Here is a 21,694-nt window from a genome sequence, read left to right as displayed (position 1 = left end):
CCTTGAGGTCTCAATCTCTCCCACTCCCGTCCGAACGGTTCCTCAGATCTCTGGGATCCCTGACATACCCCTTCAGAGCGGGCCCGGTCTTTCAGTGGATGCTGAGATATTGCAGGATTTATTTCACACTCACCCCTGGCTTGCGCCAGTGCCCTCCTCTCCCACCCCACGCCAGGGCCTCCGGAGCTAGCATAGCGTTCACAGCGAAGGGAGGTTGGAGGAGGGTGCCGAGGGACATCCGGCATCTGCGTAAGTTGAGAGCATCAGGTAGACTCAAGGCGACCCCCCACCCAGCCCTGCAATACCCAAGAGACACAAGAGGCCACACAGAGTGTTGAAGGAGCAGGTTAGCAGTTGGGGCGCGCTTGGCCAAACCCACCCAGCATCTCCGAGGCCACGCGCCTGCTGGGGGCGGGAGAGGTCTTGCCTCATCCCTCCACAAGGGTGGGCCGCCAGGGATGAGGCTCCCGCTTTAGTTTGAGCGTGTAGCTATGCAGGCGCAGGCAGTGCGTGCGGAAGGCGTGCAAGACGGAGGGTCGCACCACGCAGAAGCAGTGAATTTCCCGCAGGCCGGGGCAGCGCGCCGCTAGCAACTCCAGCGCAGCATCTAGCTCGGCAGAGGCAGCAGCACGCACCTCGAGCACGCGCAAGGTCGCCTGATAGTATAGGGCTGCAAAGCGCACGGGACCTACAGTGTCCCCAGAGAGGCAGAGACGTAGAGCAGCCACTGGCACTGCAGGTTGCAGGACTCGAGTCACGCTCTCAGCAGGGAGTGCTGGCTCCAGTTCCATTTCCACAACCAGTCCAGGGTGGCGGCGGCGCAAAGCGGCCCAGGCTTCGTTGGGCAGAGGGGGCGCGCGTGCGTCCTCTGGGCAGGCGCACCGCAGGGCCAGGAGCTCGAAAGGCGCGCGGTGTGGTGCCGCCAGCACCTCGAGGGCGGTATGTGACAGGCTGGCCAGGTGCAGGCCGAGGGTGCACAGGCGCGGGCAGGCCTCTATTAGCTCGAGCACGGAGCCCGGCCCCACGCTGCCCACCAGAGTACCATTATTCAGGAAAAGGCTGCGGAGCTCGGGGCAGCCGTGTGCCAACTGCAGCACGAGCGCGTCGTCCAGAGTGAAGGGCAAGCGCCGCAGGTCGAGGTGACGCAGCGCTGGAGCGGCCCGGCAGATGGCGTGCACAGCGTCCAGGACGTCGCGGCCTGCATCAAAGAGCGGCTTCTCTCCCAGGCACTCCAGACGCAGACCTCGAAGCCCTGGGGTACGGCCCGCAAGTGCGGTCAGCAGCTCTGTGGCCACCCGGCGGCTCGGCTCCCTCGAAGCCTCAAATTCCAGCTGCAGGTTGTGAATGTGGTCCAGGCAGGCAGACAGATATGGTGGCAGCGTGCCTTCTCCCTCACAGTCGCAACTTGGGGTTAGAGTGGTGGAGAAAAGGCATCGGCTGTGTCCCCTCGAGAAGAGGAGAAGCCACTACCCATCCCTCAGCCTGGGTTCCAGCTACCATCCTGCCTTTCTGCTCCCTACCCACACCTCCCAGTCCCAAACATGCCTGGTTACCTCAAGCTAGCGGCTAACGCTAGGTGGAAACTCCTCACCTATCCCTTTAGAAGATTGAAGATGCATTTGCCATGAGTTCAAACCCTGGCAGGGAGAGCCAGGGTTTTAGGAACTGGGTTTTCTCGGAGCTCTCTAAGGAAATGCACATGGCCAAGTTAACATTCTGCCTCTGCCACTCCCTACCTGAGTGACTTGTAGGGAGTGATTAATTCTCTCTGCCTCAATTTCCTATCTGTGCAATGGAGATAATAATAATATCTATTAATATATGCAAGGTACTTAGGACAATGGTTGATACATAGTAGACAGTCAAGAAATGTTAGTAATGATTATGCTTTTTAATATGGGGAGAGTCACTTGAATTTCCCCAACCTCTGAGTCCACGTAGAGGGGGAGAAGATGGGAAGGTGGCAGGAGGAAGGAGGGGAGGAAGGGGCTTACCTGATGTTCGTGTCATGCCACACAGCGCTGCAGGTGGCAGCAACAGCCCAGGCTCTGCATACCCTGGCGGCAGCAGCACGGTCCCGCAGGGGCAGGTGGCGGAAGATGAGCACCAGCACCTCCTCCGGCAGTTGCTCTCCAGGCTCAGCCATTGCCCAGCCTGTGGTGGGAGTTCCGGTGCTACCAGAAGCTCTGGCTTGGAGAGAGAGGGATGTCCGTGGGTTCAGGAAAGCTGGAGTGTTGAGGGGAACACCAGAGCCTATATATGGAAATGCCTGTGGCCCAGGAGCTGCTACATAATTTACTGAGCCCAGTGAAAAATGAAAATGTGGCACTCTTTATTCAAAACATCATTATAGCCCTGGCTGCTGTGGCTCAGCGGATTGAGCACCAACCTTCCAACTGAAAGGTTGCCCATTCAATTCCCTATCAGGGCACATGCCTGGGTTTCCAGCCCCATCCCCAGTTGGGGTGTGTGCGAAAGGCAACCTATTGATGTTTCTCTCGATCAATGTTTCTCTTCCTCTCTTTCTCCCTCCCCTCCCCTCTCCCTGAAAAATAAATAAAATACTTAAAAGAAAACATTATTATGAACTTCAAGTCAGTGAGAGCAGAGCATGTGACCAAGTTATTAAACCAAGCATGGGGCCCTATGCTACTGTGTAAGTCTCAGAACCATGAAGTTGGCCCTGGATGGCGAAGGATTTCTGATTCTTCTTTAAACTATGTTAACATATGTTGAAAGAAAATCACCGCTTTATACAGTATTAGAAGGAACACAATCACCACCTATGCCTGAAGTTGATAAAGCCCAATACCCTGATTTTGGACAATGCTATCAACTTTCTACCAGTTACTAAAGTCTTCTCTAGGAAGTTAAGGGCGGCTGCACAGGCCCTGACTCGGAACAACCGGGTCCTCCCTTCCAGCTCAGAGAGCCTGCCTCACCTTCCCTTGCCTCCCTATACACGCATTCAGAGATACCCAGATTGGCCTTCCAGGGGTAACTGAACTGCTTCCCTACCAGCTTCGACCCAGAGTGCTAGAGAAGGATGGGTCCCAGCCTCACTCCCCCCGAAGGATCACTGAAATGAGGGCTTCTGAAACCACAAGAGGCCTCAGAATCACTCGGACACTTGTTCCCAATACAAAATCCACGGCCCCACCTACTACATCAGGCTCTGAGGAAAGAGTAGAGCCCAGGAATCTGAATTTCAACAAGCGCTGATTTACTCCACATGTGCCAAGTTGAGAAACCCCGTACTAGCCAGGTCTGTCACTAGAGCAGTGGTTCTCAATCTTCCTAATGCCGCGACCCTTTAATACAGTTCCTCATGTTGTGGTGACCCCAACCACAAAATTATTTTTGTTGCTACTTCCTAACTGTAATTTTGCTACTGTTATGAATCGTAATGTAAATATCTGATATGCAGGATGTATTTTCATTGTTAGGAATTAAACATAATTAAAGTACAGTGATTAATCACAAAAACAATATGTAATTATATATGTATTTTCCGATGGTCTTAGGCGACCCCTGTGAAATGGTCGTTCGACCCCCAAAGGTTGAGAACTACTGCACTAGAGTGACAATAAGGTTAATAGGGCAGGAGCATCAGAGAAGACTTTTAATTGGCAGGGGCCATAAGCCAATCAGGAAGTGGAAGAGTGAGTGGTGCACCACTGAATCTGCCCTGAGAGAGAAGGCTCCTTTCTTTTCCCCACTCAACAGGCAGACATATTGGGTACTTCCAAAGAAACACGGGTGGGAGAAAAGCTCGGGGCTCTGGAGCCCGAAGTTCCCTGGGTTCAAATTTCTATCCTGAGCTCTGCAGCCCAGGCTCCCATTGGGCAGTTTAGACTCAGTTGGGATTCCGCAGATCCACGCTGGAGCGTGGCCCTTCCTGGGCAGCGTTGTTGGAAAGCGTATGTCCTCTTTTAAGTTGCCAATTTTATTTTAAGGTGCTTGAAGGTTTTCGTACACGTTTCACACCACTTGCCAGTTTTATATTTTCCAGGCTAACGGTCCCTGCTGGATATGTATCCTGGAAGATCATGTATCCTTGATGAGGCTTGAACCTGGGACCCACGACCACTCCGTCCTGAGTGTCAGGAGGTAGCAGAGATCAGATATTATCGAGCTCAATCCCCCAGAAGACACCAGAAAATTCTGGTCCCTAGGGGACATCCACTTGTTGATCTGTCCATTTCCCACTGGAGAAGGTGGGGCAGCTCTCACCCTGAAGCCCTGTGGCCTTTAAGTGCCCCAAGTCCCCGAAGTCCCTTGCCGCAGGTAGTTTTCCCTGTTGCCTAATCTAGGACGCCAGGGTCTTACCTGCTCAGCTGACCAGGTGGGCTTTGCTCAGAGGCTGGGGACTCGCTGTGGAGGACAGTGTGTTACGATTGAACTAGTGAGAATGAATCACTCGGAGACAGTGGTTAGGGAAAGCAAAGGATTTATTGCCTGTGGCCAGGCGAGACTATGTCTCCAAAATGGCACCGACCCCGAATGGGGTTTAGGGCAGGGTTTATATAGCAGATTTTCAGGCGGGAAATTGGGAGGGTGCTGCAATAGGCTAGCACATCTGCAGGTTGATAATGGTTCCAGGAAGCGGGAGGTTATGCTTGGCCGGAGCGTATCTGTCACAAAATACCAAATATCAGTGCCGGATGTTCTGCAAGATAAACTTCAAACAAGTTATGCTTAGGGAAAGGGAGACGGGAGCTAGCTACCAGCAGCACACTTATGCATATACCTAGGCTAAGCCCTGAACCACTAGAAGCTCTTACATAATCCCCTATCTAGTCCCTTGACTAATACTTTAAGGAGAGTCCAGGAACTATCTTGGGGCAGTTAAACCTCAGTTTCGGGGAGGGGCTTGGTGGCAAGGATGAGGAGCTGGGTATCTTCAATGCTGGCCCTGAGGCACTGAGTAATGTATGGGAGGACACAAGGAAGGACGGTCACCACCAGGAGGAAAAGGAGCAGGGGCCCGGTGAGACTGGATACTAGGGTGGTCATCCATGGGATCCAGTTGAACATGTTCTGGTACCATGATGAATTTCGTTGTCAGTCTTGCTCTCTCTGGTCTATGCGATCCTTTATAGTTCGGATAACTCCTGTTCAGTTGGCATAGAAGCAACATGCGTCCCCTAGGGCGGCGCAGAGGCCTCCCTGTTTCATGAAGAGGAGATCTAGGCCTCTTCGGTTCTGCAGGACTACTTCGCCCAGGGACTCCAGCTGAGTGGTTATTTCCCTGATTGTCTCTTGCAAGGACAGAAGTTCCTGGTCAACTGCTGTAGAGAGAGCCGTGAGTCCAGTATGGCTGGTAATGAGTCCTGCGGTCCCAACAGCGAGTGATCCTGCTAGGGCGGTTCCAGATAGCACAGGAAGGATGGCCACTCTTCGCACCAGAGGCTCTTCCGAGGGAAGGAAGAGCAGATTATCTTTCCACCCAGCATAGACAGTTACTTGTGGGAGAAATTGGGCCAAGATACAGGGCCCTGATGCCAAGGTTTCTTCCATTAAACACAAGTTGATGCCTCCTGGACAAATGAATTTCTTTCCTTCAGGGGCCTGGATATATTGGGAGGCAGGGAGCAGGATGTTCATAGTGCAGACAGGTTTAGCAAGTGCTAAGGGCATGGGTAGGTTCGTGGGTCAGTCCCAGAATGCTTGATACAGGTTCCATTTCCAATTACTTCTTCGATTAGTAGCAGTGAAGCAGAGGCATTTTCAGAGCACTGGGTTGCAGTAGAGGTCAGATTGGCAGCCGCGCCTACTGCGGTATAAAAGGGAGGCCTGGCTTTTAGGCACAGCCAACAGTCCTCAGCGGTATCGGGTTGGCTCTGGCTCAGGGCCTGGTGGGTGGCTACTACTAGCCCAGAAACAGGGCTCCCGGGGGTCATTTCCATGCCGAGGTAGCCTGGGGGTGCCCTCTTGTGAGTCGACCTGTTGGTTGCCAGTGTGGTTGACTTGGTCCCAGTGGGCAGGTGCTTGGCTTGGTCTTCGGGGCAGGAGTGAATCCTGCTGTAGTCCCAGGAGCTGGGGAACTGTGTGTGTGTTGGCAAGCAGGAGATCTGGCTAGGATAGTACAGAAGGTGCCTTGGTCAGGGCCATTGAATGGCAAGGTATGGATTTGTAGGCCCCAGTGATGACTTGTTCCAGTCCAAGTGCTATCTCCCAGGTTCACGATGGTCAGGCTTAGGGGTGTAGCAGCTTTTCCACTTACCCGGGGGAGGTATACTACCTTTAGGAATCTTTGGTTATTTTTCCAGTAGCCTCCTGCTGCCCAAAGTCCAAGATCTTCGCATCCCCTATAAGGGGCAAAAGAAGTCTTTTATGCTGTAGCAGTTTTGCCTTGGCTTCCGACTTGAGCAAAAGTAAATATTTCTGTGCCACCTAGGGTTGTGGGGGAAGAAGTCTTCGAGGTGGAGTCTGAATATCAGCGGCTGGTTAGTTGTATTCTTGTCTTGTTCCGCTATCAGCCTGCCTGTTCCGGTTTCGATGATGCGGAAGTTCAAGGGGGCTGGAGCTGTGGCTGCATGGAGGGTGAGACTGAGGGCGAACCCAACCCAAATTGCTGGATGACGGACTCCCAGGCTCAAGAGGACTCCTGCTGCAATTCTTGCCGCTTTTTCTCGAGGCATCTTGATCTTCGGGGAAATGTGGACTCAGATGGAGTCACTGGGGTCCGGAATTGTTCTTCGGGTTTCTCCGGAGGAGGACAGAGCTTCGTCCTGGTGTGGTGGATCCATGCAGCTACACCGGTGACCTTGACAGCAGTGGGGGTTGTAAGAGTAACAGTATGAGAACTTCCCATAGAGGACCTAAGGGTTGTCTTTTCCAGACCTTTACTAGTACTTGATTCCCCGGCTCGTAAGGGTGTAGGGGGGTTACCACCGGTATTGAGTGGCACTCAAGAACCCTTTGCCAAATGACTGCCAGGGTCCTTTGAAGTGCCTGCAATTGGTCAATTAGGGTTAGTTCCCTTTAACCTGCAAATCCCTGATCCAGGGTGTTAGAGAGGGTGGTCTTCCATAGACTATTTCAAAGGGGGTCAGCCCATCTGAATACGGGGCACATCTGGCCCTGAATAAAGCAAGGGCAGGAGTTCCATCAATGGGGATCCGGTTTCTTGATGGAACTTGAGAAGTTTGCTTTAGGGTCTGGTTCATGCGTTCTACTTGACCTGTGCTCTGAGGTCGGTAGGCCGTGTGGAGGTTCCACTGGATGTGGAGTGCATGGGCCACTGCCTGAACAACCTCTCTATGAATGCGGGGCCGTTGTCAGACCCGATGCTGAGGGGCGTGCCATAGCAAGGGATGACCAGATTTAGGACAGCCTTTGCTACTTCCCTAGCTTTTCCCGTGCAGGTAGGGGACTGCCTCCGTCCATCCAGAATAAGTGCGTACCAGGACCAGGAGGTACTTGTAGCCTCCCAGAGCTGGACTGACCTCAGTGAAGTCCACCTCTACATCCTCAAATGGCTATGTGCCTTGCTGGCGAATTGCCAGTGGTTGGGACTGTCCTGTCCTCGGGTTATTTTTTAAACAGGTCCTGCAATGCTTTGCTACTGATGCACAAACAGCCCATAGGTTGGGGATGTAGTAGTCTCTCTTTAAGGAGGCTGCCAAGGCCCCTTTTCCACAGTGAGAGGTTCGGTGCAATTCGGTGGTCAGCTGGAGACCTACAGTGCTCAGAACGAAAGTTCTACCATCCGGGAGCAGCAGTCAGCAGTCTTTTTCCTCGGCCCCTTCAGCCAGGGCCCAGTTCCTTTCTGCTTGAGAATAGTGAGGAGGCTCTGAAGCAATTAGGAGGGAGGGGATGGATGACTCCAGGGCTTGGCCTCTCTCCTGTAGTGCTGCCTCCCTCACTGCTTGATCAGCTAGTCGATTTCCAGTCTCAATTTCCCCATTTCCCTTCTGGTGGCCTCTACAATGGACTATTGCCTCTTGTGCTGGTTCCCACCCAGCCTGTAACAGGCCAAGATTTTTTCTTTCGTTTTGGGCACTCATTTTTCCAATGCCCCTTTTCCTTGCAACAGGCACATTGATCCGAGGTCAGACTTCCTCCCTGCCATCCCTTTTGTTTTGCTTCCTTGCTTTTGTCCTTCTTCCAGGCGTTTGATGGCTGCGAATCCAGGGCTTTCCGGAGAGCGGCGGCAAGTGCTCAAGCTTGTCTTTTTCCTTTTCAATCTCCTTTTTCTTGTCAGCTTCATCTCAGTTCAAATACACCTTTGTAGCAATTTCGAGAAGCTGGCTCATATTCACGCCAGTGAAACCCTCTAGTTTCTGCAGCTTTTTCCGTATGTCAGAGGCAGCCTGAGTGATGAATGCCAGGTTGATGGTGTGGGCATTCTCTGGAGCCTCGGGTCTAAAGGAGTGTATATCTGGTAGTCCTCTCTCCGTGGAGCCCTGGATGACTTCCAAAACTTTATTCAAATTAGTGGATTTCTTGGCAGCCTTTATCATGGCCTGTAAGAGGGCTTGGTGATGAGCCCAGAGGGCCTCAACTCCAGCAGGGCTATTTGGATCCCAGTCGTGAGGGGCAGGTCTGGCAGAGCTGCCTGAACTGCTGCTTCCTTCCCTGGCTCCATTCCTACAGCCCAGGCCCTAACGTCCTCCCTGGCTGCCTTAAGGATGAGTTCTCTTTCTTCAATAAGGAACAGGGTCATGAGGAGTTGCTGACAGTCTTCCCATGTCGGTCGGTGGGGCCAGCCAATCGACTGAAAAAGGCCTGTAAGGGCCCGGGGCTGTTCCAAGAATGGGGAATTGTGAGCTTGCCAGTTAGACAGGTCGCTGGTAGAGAAGGGAACATAGATAGGGGTGGTCCAGTGGCCGGGGCCCACAGCCTCTCTCAAGGGAGGGACCGGGACAGCTGCCTGGGCCTCACTCGTGGACAGGGGAGGCAGCTGCCAGGAGCAGAGAGAGGAGGCAAGGGGACTAGGGTCCCCAAGTTGGCCACTGGAGCTGTCCAGGCCTCCCTCGAGGTGTGGAGGATAACTTTCTTGAGGGACACCGACATAAGGGGGAGGCTGGAGGAAATGATCTTCTTCTGAGGCTGAGGGAAGAGGAGGCTGTTGTGGTGGTGGCTCTTTTCTGGGGAGTCCGGAGTCCTCACGGTGGCTAGACGGGTGGGCCCTCACAGCGGTTTTTATGCATGCCTGCCATGTCAAGAGGACTCTTCAAGCTTCTGCCCCTGCACACCTGCACAGGCAAGGGGGTAAGGCCTCGGCCAGTTCTAACCATCGAACAACGTAGTCTATTTGGTCAGGGTGTCCTGGATTGCCAAAGACTACTTTGCAGACCCGACTGATGGTGGCAACATCTAACGTGCCCTCAGATGGCCCGCCGACCCAAAAGTGTGCCATTCTAATTCACAGAGAGTCCGCAGAGTGCCAGGATTCACGGGAGCATCCCCTGCCCCCCTATAGCCAAACCCCTTGCCAAACTTGTTAAGCATGCAGTCAAGGACGGTGGGTTGTTTGACAACCCCCCATGAGGATTAAGATTGCAGTTCCAAGGACACACAGTCCCTGGAAGAGAACAAGGATCGGGATGACAAACAAGGGACGGTGACCCCACTCTTGGCACAGACAGACAAGGGTGGGGTGCTCCTCAGAAGGAGTCACTCTGACGCCTGCCTGGCCTCTCCTCTCACATGGACTTAGGCCGTCTTAGCTAAGGCCGCCCATGCAGAGTCTGGGTTAATCAGCTGTTATGCCTTATGACCAGTGGAGGAACCGCAGGTTGGGGCCCACTTGGACTCCATAGCGGCAGCTGTGGAGCCACAAATTGGATGAATTAGCGGCAAGCCCTAATCTTCCTCACCCACTCACTTCACAGACATACAGAGGTTAAACAGTGTCCCTCCCCCGTTCACAGTCTGGACTCCAGTAAACCTGATTCCACAGAGCTCATTGACCGACAGGTCCGACTATTGCAGACCAAACAGATATCCGCCAAGGGAAAATTAAACTCGAACCTGCGTCCAGGTGTGGAGGGGCACTAGCCCACAGATGACGGGAGTCCCCAACGGCTCCCACTCACCTGTTGCCAAGCCTAGTCGTCCGCCTTTGTTGTCCCTATTCCAGACCGCTGGGGAGATCCGTGGCCCCGTACAATTCACGAAGGCACGAGGGATGCTCTGAAGTCTGAGCGTGTGGCCACAGTCTCGTCGCCATTCAGAGAACCGCACGGGATCCACTGAGTCCACAGGGGGTCTGTCGAAGTCGGCACTGTACTCCGGAGAGGGTATCTCGCTGGGGCCTCCAAAAACTTTACGGCTGAACTAGCAAGAATGAATCCCTTGGAGACAGTGGTTAGGGAAAGCAAAGGATTTATTGCCTGCGGCCGGGCGAGACTATGTCTCCAAAATGGCGCCGGCCCCGAATGGAGTTTAGGGCAGGGTTTATATAGCAGATTTTCAGGCGGGAAATTGGGAGGGTGCTGCAATAGGGCAGCACATCTGAAGGTTGGTGACGGTTCCAGGAAGCGGAGGATTATGCTCGGCCGGAGCGTATCCGTCACGAAATACCAGATGTCAGTGCCGGATGTTCTGCAAAGGTTGTGCAAGATAAACTTCAAACAAGTTATGCTTAGGGGAAGGGAGACGGGAGCTGGCTACCAGCAGCACACTTACGCATATACCTAGGCTAAGCCCTGAACCACTAGAAGCTCTTAAAAGCGGGAGGGAGGGAGCCGCGGGAAGCCCGGGAGGGGGTGGGGGGAGGCGGGACGCCGGGCGGACGGGGCGGCTCGGGCTGGGGAGCCGCCCCAGCGCTCCGCGCACACCCGGAAGCAGCGCGAATCCAGTGGAGCCGGGCGGGCGTGGGAACCCGGGCCGGGCCAGGGCGGCCAGGTTCGTGCAGAGGGTGGGTGGGCTTCCCGGTGCTGGTGAGAACAGCGGTGGATCCTGGCTCGGCAGCGTGGGTGCGGTGCTGCTGTCACCCGCGGCTGCCGGGGCCAGGTGGCAGCAGCGGCCTATTGGGCTGTTTCCAGGGGAGGCGGGAAAGAGGGTACAGACCTTGGTCCTCGCCGGTTTATTGTCACAAGGGGCTTTGGAGAGGCCGCACGTGAGAGGGCGGGCTGGTTCTGAAAGCAGGTAAGCGGAGACCTCTTGCCCGCCCCTGCCGGTGGCGCGTGCGAAATCCCGGCACGGGGGTGGGCCAGCGCGAGGCTTGGGAGTGAGTAGGGGACACTCCTGTCTGGATGCTGGAAGTCGCACGAGTTCAGTCCTCGAGTGGTCACACCCTCAGGCTGTCGCTGCCCTCCCTGCCGGAGGTGAGGCTGCCCGGGACTGTTTGGGGATGTTAATGGGGCGCTGGCTCCTGGTGGCAGGAGCGTATTTTCTTGAGTCGGGATCCACGTGTCCCTCAGTCTCACATCAGCTAAGCGTTTCCAGGACCCAGCCTGGCCTGGCCCAAAGAGAGGCGGACTCCAGGAGGGCGAAGCGCGGGCTTCCGGAAGAGGGGAGTCTATGGAAGGAGCGCAGGAAGGAGTTCCCAAGGGGACATGAGAGCCAAGGGCCCTAGCAGACCTGTTTGATTTTCCCCATTTGTCCAGTACTAGTTAGTGTGATGGAGCGTCCCCCCTCCTCCAGGTTTCCAGTGGCCTCCTGGAAGGCCTGCTGGGCAGACTCTGACTCTGTCCTGCCCCCCACTTCCACCCCTTGGGGCAGAGCGACATCCATCCATCTGGTCAGCACCCTGAACTCAGGGGACTAAGAAACATGAAAAAGCAAATTTTCCAGGGCAGGTTTTTACAGTCTTCTACCCCCCTGGACCACTTCCCCAGGGCTCCCCATTTGTCTTCCTACCTGGCCTCACTTGTCACCTACAGGGACTCACCCCGTTTGCTTTTTTAAAATGCACTTTTAAGATTTTATTTATTTATTTTTGGAGAGAGGGGAAGGGAGGGAGAAAGAAAGAGAGAAACATCAATGTGTGGTTGCCAAGTGGGGACCTGGCCAGCGCAACCCAGGCATGTGCCCTGACTGGGAATAGGGCCGGGGACCCTTTGGTTCTCAAGCTGATGCTCAATCCACTGAGCCAGACCAGCCAGGGCAGGAGTCACCTCGTTTTTTGTTTCACTTTTTGCTTTTTAAGAAAAAATTATTTTGCCTTTTTAATACAAAGGAAATGTGTCTATTTTGCATGAAGCAGAATATTGCTAAATACAATGAAAATTGATATCACCCAACTCTCCCCCCATCTCCATAGACCATTGTTTTGGGTAAATACACAAGTATTAATATGTTTTCTATCAAAAGGTTATTGGTTTGGGGAGGGAGGCTCAAAAGGCATGTCCCTGTCCTCAGACCCAGGTATTTTTCTTGCCAGACCTGGGTGATGCTGCATGGCCCCTGCCCAGTTACTGTCCTGACTTTGGCTCTTGTGTTATGGTCTGGGGCAGATCTGAAACATAGCATCCCCAACAATGTCCAAAGCTGTGTTCCTGGCTCCTCCTGGCATCCCTCCTCTGAGGTTCCCTGTCCCTCATGTAAACAGTTGCCAGCTGGGGCCACCCCATCTGTCCTGTCCAGAGCAGTGAGTCAGTCCAGGGTGCTGACAGCTGGGGCTCAGCACTGCTCCTAGCCCACCATATACAAATGCCAAAGAACAGAGAGTAAAGAAGTATGGCTGATGGGGCAGGAGGTGGGCCTTGAGCCCATGTTTATAAGATAAGTGTGGGATGTTATCTGAATTGTGGTTTGGAGGAAGAGGCAGTCCTCATGGCACAATAACTGGGAGGACACTGAACCAAATTTCAGTGCAGGGTTCCCTGGCTGGGAATTTTGGCCCCTGGTCTAGGGCTAGGATATTTTTAGTGGATGGAGGAGATAATAGACCCAAGGGGCCCTTGCTCTGAACAGGGATGGAATCTGTAATAGAACAATTTGAGTTACGTAAGAAAAGGGCCCAGCTCTAAGTATTTACACTTTAGAACAAAAAGGAATGATTTAGCTCACATAACTGAAAAGTCCAGGGTGCAGCTAGAGCCAGGGGCGTAGTGTGGTTAGGAGTGCACCTCTTTCTCTATGGGCTCTGTTTCTTTCTGTATCCGTTTCATTCTCAGTCAGGCTCCTCTCAAGCAGTGGCAAAAAAAGGGAGACCTTCCTTCCAGCTCTGCCCCAAGGGAAGGGAAAAGAGTGCCTTGTTCCTATTGATCCAGCCAAAGTTACAGGTTGCTTGTTCCAACTTGAACCTACTCAGCTCTGAACTAATCATTTCAGAAAGGTGAATGGAATATGCAGATTGGCCAGACCTGTTTTACCATGCCCACACCTGGAGCTAGGGAGTGTGGTTAAACCTCCCAACAGGCACATGGATTAAGAAGAGGGAAGAGAAGTCCCCCAAAGTCAGTCAAGATTGGGGAAAAGAATCTGGGCAGGCACAAACTACAGGTATCCTTTGAAATGAAGTCAGAATGTATATAGTAGGAACACAGGTGAGAAAACTGCTGTGATGGGACAGGGGAACTGTCCCCTAAGGGATCCTAGGGGTTCAAGTTTAAGCTGAGGGCATATCAGGACATGGGTTCAGTTGGCTGTGGGGCATGTGTACCATCCAGGAAGATGTCTTCTGTCAGCTTTGGTAAGAGAGACAACTTGGCCTGAGGAGGGGGCACATAACTTCTCTGCCTCCACTACAGGATAGTACCTCACCTCTCTCGCCACTGTGACTCTGGGCCATTTCTCTGAGAAATCAGTGGAGGGAGAGCCCTCACTGCATGTTTGGGCTGAGCTGGGCTGGGCTGTGCAGAGCTAGACACACATGGGGCTGCCTGTAGGATGATGAACTTACCCTCACAAGTGTGCCAACTGGGTGGGGACAGCTGGGCCATGTGACATTGGACAGTTATCTCCAGGGCTGGGTTGGGGGTGATCTAGATGCCTATCTGCACCTCCAGGAGACAAGATGGCAGCTGGGCGAAATGGGCTCGAAGAGTGGGTGGGCAGCGCCTACCTGTTTGTGGAGTCCTCGCTGGACAAGGTGGTCCTATCGGATGCCTACACTCACCCCCAGCAGAAGGTGGCGGTGTACAGGGCTCTGCGGACTGTATTGGCAGGTGTGTGGTTGGGTCATTTGGAGAGAAAGGGTGGCCTGGGGCCTTTTGTGGGTGGGGCCAGGGGCTGAGACCCCCCCCCCACCTCTTCAACTCTGTGGACTCGTGCTTAACCACTGTATTAGGGAAAAGATTTGATGGGAAGGAGTGGAGGTGGACTGGTTATTTAGGCTGTCTTCTTTATCATTCATGTGTGCCCTTGGGTGTAGACATGTGTCCTTGTGTCTGTGTATGATCTACTTATATGTGCACTAACGTCCCCCTGCTTGATGTCCCCCATGCCCCATACCTGCCCGCTCACTGCTTTCTTCTAATCACACATCTCTCTTCTCTTTTCCTCTCTCACTGCAGCCCTCCTTGCCCAAGACCCCTTCCCAGTAACTACCTCTCAGGTGCCCCTTTCTCATGTCAGGGCAAAGGCGACAGGAGATTGAAGCCAGTTGGGGGGTCCTACTCTCCTTCAGGGGCAGCGGTAGCTGCACTTGGTGGAGGCCGAAGACCTGAGACCTCCTACTCCTTTCCTGCTCCACTGGCCACCTACCCAGATGGCTTGGCTGCCCGGGGCATCCACCCCTCTCTGTGTTGCAAATCCTCTCCCTATGTCCCTTTTGCCCACTTTAATTTGGGGCTCCAGGGATGGTGCTAGGATGGCACCCACTCCCTGTGATAGGTCCTGCCTTCATTCTGGCATCACAGTTTTATTTTCTGGCTGGGAGCTATGGAGTAACCGCGCCTTCCTAGGTCTGGGTGTAGGGAGGGATTCTGACCACCGGCTTCACCCCTCCTCCAACGGATTAGAGGACGGCCCCTTATGGGGACCGTCTGGCTCCTGACTGCCCACCTCCGCAGAGAGCGGGAGCCCAGAGGCGCTGCAGATGCTCAAGATTCACCGCAGTGATGAGCAGCTGATTGTGCAGCTGCGTTTCTGCGGACGCCAGCCCTGTGCCCGCTTCCTCCGCGCCTACCGCGAGGGGGCGCTGCGTGCCGCGTTGGAGGGCTGCTTGGCCGCGGCGCTTACCCTGCGCTCCGTGCCTTTGCAACTGGAGCTGCGCGCCGGCGCGGAGCAGCTAGACGCCTTGCTGACGGATGAGGAGCGTTGTTTGAGTTGCATCTTTGCCCAGAAGGTGTGCGGGGCCGGGTCCAGAGCGGGTGGGGCAGGTATTCAAAGCTAAGACCCCCCACTGACGTCACACTGCCCTCCCTAGCCTGACAGGCTCCGGGACGAGGAACTCGCTGAGTTGGAGGATGCGCTCCGGAGTCTGACGTGCGGCTCTGGAGGCCAAGGTGGCAACGTGGAGGTAGCCCCAGTCCCCTCGCAGTCCCTGGCTTCCACTGTGTCGGAGGAGAAGCCGCCACCGCCACCATCTGGCCAGACTTTTCTGTTCCAGGGTCAGCCTGTAGGTGAGGTGTACTAGGAGATGCAGAGGCAATGTCACCGGGAAATTGCAGGGCGGGAATGGAAGGGTATAGCTCTGCCCCGCCACCTCTTCCGCTAGCTCACTCCGCTTTCCCACTCCGTTGCAGTGAACCGGCCGCTAAGCCTGCAGGACCAACAGACGTTTGCGCGTTCAGTGGGCCTCAAATGGCGCAAAGTTGGGCGCTCTCTGCAGCGAGGCTGTCGTGCGCTACGGGACCCAGTCCTCGACTCCCTGGCCTATGAATACGAGCGCGAGGGGCTGTACGAGCAGGCCTTCCAGTTGCTAAGGCGTTTCATTCAGGCCGAGGGCCGCCGAGCAACTCTGCAGCGCCTGGTGGAGGCACTCGAGGAGAACGAGCTCACCAGCCTGGCGGAGGACTTGCTGGGCCTGGCGAATCCCGATGGCAGCCTGGCCTAGGATGGGTACCAGACAAAAGGGCGGTCAGCTAGTTGCCCGGCCAGGGTTTGAAGCACCTGAATGGCCCTAGGGTCCCTTCTGCTGCTATTGCTGAGCTGTTCATCCACAGGACCTACAACCCTACTTAGTTGGGCTGCTGGGCAGAGTTGACTGCCTTCTCAAGGAGGCAGACAAGCACCCACCATGCCTACTGAAGTGCCATTGGGGATTCTGCCCCAGAAACTACCAGAGACAGAATGTGGGGGTGATTTGCTACAGAAATCATCCTCACCTCACGCACCTCAGAAGAAAGGCTTCCAGCCAGCCCTTACCTCTTCTCTCATTGAACACTCATTACACACAGGCTGTGTTTTAGGCATCATCCTGGGTGCTGCAAATACTGTGGTGAACAAGTTAGACAAATCTTGCCTGCCCCCAGTTCACACCCAGTGTGGGACTCCAGATATTAAGCAACAGTAATAAAACATTACCTTTTTTTTTTTTTAATTGATTTTAGAGGGAGGAGGGAGAGGAACACTGATTTGTTGTCCCACCCATTCATGCATTCATTGGTTGCCTCTTTTAAAAAACAATTATTGATTTGAGAGAGAGAAACATCGATTTGCTGTTCCACATATTTTTGCATCCATTGGTTGATTCCTGCATATGTCCTTAGTGGGGATCAAACCTGCAAGCTTGGTGTATGGGGATGGTGCTCTAACCAACTGAACTACCCACAAGAGCATAGTACCTGTTTCTTGATGTGAAAACTACAAGGAATTGTGGGAGCACTAAGGAGGGGCCTAACCCAGGCTAGAGGTTAGGCTTCCTGGGAGAGAGAAGAGTGTGAACAGGATGGTTAGGGGACGCTGAGGAGAGGGCAACGTCCTGGGCATAGCCACCCACAGGTGAAGTCCCCAGGGAGGGGATAGGGAGGGATGTGAGAAGAATGGAGTCTGAGTGGCTGGATGTAGGGGTGGGTGGATTTTCAGAGACTGGTTGGTGAGTGGGGGAGGTAGGCAGCATGGGGTCTGGTAAGCCATTTTACAGAGTTTGGGTTTTATCCCAAGGTCAGTGGGAAGCCTTTAAAGGGTTTCAGGAGTGGAGGCTGGAGGCCGGTGAGGATGCAGAGAGAGAGAGAGACGACAGTGGCCCGGGTTGGGGCAGTGGTAGAAGAGATGGAGGGAAGGGATGAACACTGAGAGCTGTTCCAGACAAAGGATAACAGGCCTAGTGACACTGGATAAGGAGTTAGGTGAGAGAGAACCCGAGTTTCTGCCTTTTGCTGGTTGAATGAGAAGTGAGGCTTCCTGCTGTGTTGGGGGCCTGGAGGAGGTGAAGTACTTACTCTGTTTGGAACAAGTTGGGTGTGATGTTCCTGTAGAACATCCAGGGGGAGTCTGAGGACAGCTGGATCTATAATTTTGAGTTCAGCAGAGGGTCAAGGCTGAAGATTCACAAATGGACAGGAGTGGGTGGGGTGGCCCAGGGGGACGTCCTAAAGGACATTAACCAGAAAAGAAGCAGCCCAAAGAGGAAGGAGGAAAAACAGGAGATTTGGAAGCCAGGGGAATACCCACCTGCCGTGACAGAGACTGTAGATCAATCAAGGATGAGTGTTTGCTGGAGACAGGGAAAAGGCTACTAGATGGGGAGTATTTCTGAGACATAGTGGGTACAGCCTGAAGCTAGACCACAGGAGGGATGGGAGGTGAGGCAGTAGAGAAAACCAGAATAGCAGACTCCTGAGGGGCCTGTGAACAGGAGAGTGAGGAGTGTTTGCTTTTTAAGGGAGAACATTGATGGGAAGTTGTTGGGAGGAGCAGGCATAGCCATTGGAAAGAGGATGGTGTAGCTGGTGCAGCTCAGTGGATTGAATGCCAGCCTGCGAACTGAAAGGTCACGGGTTCGATTCCCAGTCAGGGCACATGCCTGGGTTGCAGGCCAGGTTCTCAGTTGGGGGCACGCAAGAGGCAACTGATTGATGTATTTCTCATTTTCTTGTCATCAATGTTTCTTTCATCTTTCTCCCTCCTTTCCCCTCTAAAAATAAAATATTAAAAAGAAAAGAAAGAGGGTGATTTTTGGGTAGCAGTGCTGGTTCCCACAGCCTGTCCTCAAATTCTGGGACAGGATGGGTGGGGGTGCAAGGTGAGGGGGCCTATCTACTCCAAGCTCCACTGCACCATTGCATGGATTGATACCCGGAGGCTCTGAGTTCAGGAAGAGGGAGTTGGCAGCAGAACTAGGCAAAGACTGGGTCCTCAGTCTCCAGTGTTCCTCTCTGCCCACCTGGGTCCTGGAACAAACCCTTTGCTCACTGGCCTACTTCAGGAGTTCCCCAGTCTAGCCTGCAGTGGCCCAGATTTTGTTCTCTCTACCTGCAGGAGGCTATGCTTGCCTGGGGCACTAGGGACCAGAGGACTCAAAACTGCCACTGGAGAGACAGACTGAAGTGCTCACCTGTGAAATTAACAGGTGAAAAAACCACAGGGTTGGCCCGATCCTGTGTTCCAGTGGATGGATGGGGAGTGCAGCAAGCGATAACAGAGAAAAGGATCCTGGGCTGAATTCCAGAAGACCTGGGGCAGTGCTCTTAGCCTGTGCCTGTATGATCCTGGGCAAGTCAGCTCCCTGAGGGGCAGTGTACCCCCCTGGGCATCAACTCTAAGAACTGCTGTTAGGGTTGTTGAGAGAACTGAATGAGGTGTCTTGTTAGTATGTGTATGTTTGTTGAAGGTCTTGGCAGAACCAGGAGGAAGGATACAGCCATGCGTCCCAGGGGCAGTTAATGGGCCCTGCCTGGTGGAACCAGGGCTCCTCAAGAGCTGATGCAAGATACTTCCAAGACTGCGCTAGAATAATGGCCAGGTCGATGACTAGGAAGCTGGGCCCAGTGATTTGAGACCAGACTGCCCCCATAGCCCTCCTGCCAGCCCAGGCCCTGCCCTACTCCAGAGAATCTGAGGGGGTGGGTGGGGAGACAAACAGAGAGGCTGCTTTTTCCTGCCCCTCAGAGAAACGGATTTGGAGAGTTTGAGCCTGTATTGAGACCAGACCCCACCTCTCCAGGCATTCCTAGAAAGAGTTGCCCGTTAGGATGCCTCTCAGAGATTAGTTCCCACTCAGAGACAGCACTCCCTGCTGCGGGCGCAGGGGTGGAGCTGAGCTCCTGCTGTCCGGGCGTGCACAGCTGGAGGGTCACGTGGCAGCGGCCCCGTCCCCCTTCCTGCCAACGCTGCATTTGGCCCAGGCCAGTCCATGGCTACCCTTGGGACCCTGCGCTGAGCCCCGGAAGTCCCAGCGTCTGGGGCCGCGCCGCTCCCCAGGGCTGATCGTGAGGGTCGGGATCTCTAGGACCTACGTGGTGGGTAGTGAGGGGTAGAAGGTATTCGGCCTCAGTGCTGGGAAGACGGGAGGGGGGTGGGGCTGAGGCTCTGCCTCTCCCTGCCCCGGCCTTGGGAGTACAGTCCTGGGCCGAAGCTGAGAGGGTGGGAGTTGACAGCTTGGAAGACTTCTTGCCCTTTCAGGGTGCTGATCCCGATGGAGGGAGGGGTGTCAGAGCCCAGAATGTGAGGACACTGGAAGGGTGTGAACCTCTGGTAGTTGAGAGACCCCCAGAGGGTGGCCCCCGCCCCCTACCTCCGTGGAGGGCAGGAGCGGGGAGACCTAGAAGCCTGACAGAGTCTCTCTGCAGGGGGCGCGGGCGCCCACCAAGCCAACATGAAGCGGAGGCTGCGCCTACGCCGGGATGCGTTGATCACGCTGCTTCTGGGCGCCGCCCTCGGCCTCCTGCTCTATGCGCAGCGAGATGGCACGGCCCCTACAACTGTCGCACCGCGAGCGCGCGCGCAAGGGATGGCAGGGCCTGGGCCCACCCCCCGGCTCCGAGCATTCCAGGTACCGGACGTGGGAGCAGCCCTGCGGGCCTATGAAGAGGATACACCGGAACCACCCATGCCCACACCCACGGAACCCTTTGACTTTGGTCGATACCTGCGCGCCAAGGACCAGCGACGCTTCCCCCTGCTAATTAACCAGCCGCACAAGTGCCCAGGAGATGGCGCATCCGGCACGGGACCAGACCTGCTCATTGCGGTCAAGTCAGTGGCCGCGGACTTTGAGCGGCGCCAAGCTGTGCGCCAGACATGGGGTGCTGAGGGTCGCGTGCAGGGGGCGCTGGTACGCCGTGTGTTCTTGTTGGGCGTGCCCAGGGGTGCGGACTCAGACTGGGCAGAAGCGGAGGGGGCGGGCACACAAACACACTGGCGCGACCTACTACGTGCTGAGAACCACGCATACGCAGACATCCTGCTCTGGGGCTTCGAAGACACTTTCTTCAATCTAACGCTCAAGGAGATCCACTTTCTGGCCTGGGCCTCAGCATACTGCCCCAACGTGCGCTTCGTTTTTAAGGGTGACGCCGACGTGTTCGTGCACGTGGAAAACCTGCTGCAGTTTCTGGCAGCACGGGATCCGGCGCAGGACCTGCTTGCGGGTGACGTGATTGTACAGGCTCGGCCAATCCGAGTGCGAGCCAGCAAGTACTACATCCCCGAGGCTGTGTATGGCTTGTCCGCCTACCCGGCCTATGCTGGTGGCGGTGGCTTCGTGTTTTCTGGGGCGACGCTCCACCGCCTGGCCGGCGCCTGCGCGCAGGTTGAGCTCTTCCCCATCGACGACGTCTTTCTGGGAATGTGTCTGCAGCGCCTGCGGCTCTCGCCTGAGCCTCACCCTGCTTTCCGCACCTTCGGCATACCCCAGCCTTCAGCCGCGCCTCACATGCGCACCTTTGATCCCTGCTTTTACCGGGAGTTGGTTGTAGTGCATGGACTATCGGCCACTGACATCTGGTTAATGTGGCACTTGCTGCACACACCGCGTGGGCCAGCCTGTGCACATCCATGGCCTGCCGCTGCTGGCTCCTTCCAGTGGAGTCCCTAGTCATCTATCACAACCCCAAGCTCCCTTCATTCTGACCCAGGATTTAGTGGGAGTTTGAAGGGGGGCGTTCCCAGGAGAATTACTGCATTGTGGTTCTTCCCAAAAAAGGGGCAGAAGAGGTCAGGAAACAGCTCGAGTGTCAGGCATGTGCTTCCTCAGGGTCCCAAGGGAATGAAGATTGAGCTTGGCTCCTGTCTCCCTACTGGGAGCTGATCTAATGACAACCCTTTGCAATAGCCAGGGCTGAGGTGAACACCAGGCTCTTTGTCAAGCAGGGGGACATATCCAGTCCTCCTAGAACCTAGTGGCAGGGGCCTGTGGAATTTGACCACACTCCTAGGTTTGCAATCCCTAGGATGATGCAGACACATGCAGGTCTTTCTCATGGCTAGATCCCACCGAGAGGTATGGAGACCTGGCTTCAGTTTCATGGATAGCAGGCATTCTGTTAAACTCAATCTAAAAGTAGACATTTTGCTTTCCACCTATCCCTCCAAATTGGATTTTCAGCCTTGTCAAGATCTTTTGTATTCCTTTTGAGGAGCCACCCCTTTCTGGGCCCTGGTTTGGCTGCAACACAAGGGATAGAGGGACAGGGACGACCAAGTGCATGGTCCTACCTAATGTCTTACCTCACCTCCACCTACCCTGGGCACAAGAACTTATGCCCACACAACTATGACAATCTCCTCCTGAAGGCTGTATTGACCCCTCAGAGGAGCCAAAGGACCTCTTCTCCTAAGATGACTCCGCTATACATTTTCCTGTATTCTTTAAAACAATCAATGTTCCCACGCTTATTTTAGTATAAATGTCCCGGCAACAGCACATGGTGAGCTGTTGCTGAGGGCACAGGTCTTTATTGGAGGAGAG

General features: G+C 54.6%; 3 protein-coding genes across 14 annotated transcripts; 2 read left to right on the top strand and 1 right to left on the bottom strand.

The window, feature by feature from the left end:
- Nucleotides 1–99: 99 nt before the first annotated feature.
- Nucleotides 100–11,194, bottom strand: FBXL8 (F-box and leucine rich repeat protein 8). 6 transcript variants are annotated; one of them, XM_090260442.1, is made up of 4 exons: nt 11,023–11,194; nt 10,047–10,282; nt 1,995–2,190; nt 100–1,404 (listed from the first exon to the last, which is right to left on the bottom strand). In XM_090260442.1, the coding sequence occupies exons 3-4, from the start codon at nt 2,144–2,146 to the stop codon at nt 429–431; spliced, it is 1,128 nt and encodes a 375-aa protein (XP_090116568.1). In that variant the 5' UTR covers nt 2,147–2,190; nt 10,047–10,282; nt 11,023–11,194; the 3' UTR covers nt 100–428. The 6 variants fall into 6 exon arrangements, 3 of the variants coding, with proteins under 3 accessions (XP_090116568.1, XP_090116566.1, XP_090116567.1); XM_090260440.1 differs by having other exon boundaries at nt 1,995–2,186; XM_090260441.1 differs by lacking the exon at nt 11,023–11,194 and adding an exon at nt 10,647–10,712 and having other exon boundaries at nt 1,995–2,186.
- TRADD (TNFRSF1A associated via death domain) lies at nt 10,492–16,372 on the top strand. 7 transcript variants are annotated; one of them, XM_090260446.1, is made up of 5 exons: nt 10,492–10,562; nt 13,908–14,066; nt 14,913–15,187; nt 15,269–15,464; nt 15,588–16,372. In XM_090260446.1, the coding sequence occupies exons 1-5, from the start codon at nt 10,550–10,552 to the stop codon at nt 15,896–15,898; spliced, it is 954 nt and encodes a 317-aa protein (XP_090116572.1). In that variant the 5' UTR covers nt 10,492–10,549; the 3' UTR covers nt 15,899–16,372. The 7 variants fall into 7 exon arrangements, with proteins under 7 accessions (XP_090116572.1, XP_090116579.1, XP_090116573.1 ...); XM_090260453.1 differs by lacking the exon at nt 10,492–10,562 and adding an exon at nt 10,774–10,857; XM_090260447.1 differs by lacking the exon at nt 10,492–10,562 and adding an exon at nt 10,798–10,857 and having other exon boundaries at nt 13,231–14,066.
- A 2,763-nt stretch (nt 16,373–19,135) lies between these two features.
- B3GNT9 (UDP-GlcNAc:betaGal beta-1,3-N-acetylglucosaminyltransferase 9) lies at nt 19,136–20,855 on the top strand. The gene is made up of 2 exons (XM_090260243.1): nt 19,136–19,244; nt 19,575–20,855. The coding sequence occupies exon 2, from the start codon at nt 19,601–19,603 to the stop codon at nt 20,819–20,821; it is 1,221 nt and encodes a 406-aa protein (XP_090116369.1). The 5' UTR covers nt 19,136–19,244; nt 19,575–19,600; the 3' UTR covers nt 20,822–20,855.
- The last annotated feature ends 839 nt before the right edge of the window (nt 20,856–21,694 follow it).

The sequence above is a fragment of the Furipterus horrens genome, unplaced genomic scaffold, assembly GCF_987537825.1.
Source record: "Furipterus horrens unplaced genomic scaffold, mFurHor1.1.pri manual_scaffold_13, whole genome shotgun sequence".
Classification (NCBI taxonomy): domain Eukaryota; kingdom Metazoa; phylum Chordata; class Mammalia; order Chiroptera; family Furipteridae; genus Furipterus; species Furipterus horrens.
This window is presented reverse-complemented; position numbering and strand designations above follow the sequence as displayed.

Bases quoted from the DNA above. Each gene is read 5' to 3' on its own strand.
- FBXL8 (XM_090260442.1), bottom strand. From the start codon at position 2,146: ATGGCTGAGCCTGGAGAGCAACTGCCGGAGGAGGTGCTGGTGCTCATC. The intron at 1,405-1,994 runs GTAAGCCCCTTC...TCTAACCCCAAG, and splicing joins TGGCATGACACGAACATCAG to TTGCGACTGTGAGGGAGAAG.
- B3GNT9 (XM_090260243.1), top strand. From the start codon at position 19,601: ATGAAGCGGAGGCTGCGCCTACGCCGGGATGCGTTGATCACGCTGCTT.
- TRADD (XM_090260446.1), top strand. The intron at 14,067-14,912 runs GTGTGTGGTTGG...CCACCTCCGCAG, and splicing joins TCTGCGGACTGTATTGGCAG to AGAGCGGGAGCCCAGAGGCG. The intron at 15,465-15,587 runs GTGAGGTGTACT...ACTCCGTTGCAG, and splicing joins GTTCCAGGGTCAGCCTGTAG to TGAACCGGCCGCTAAGCCTG.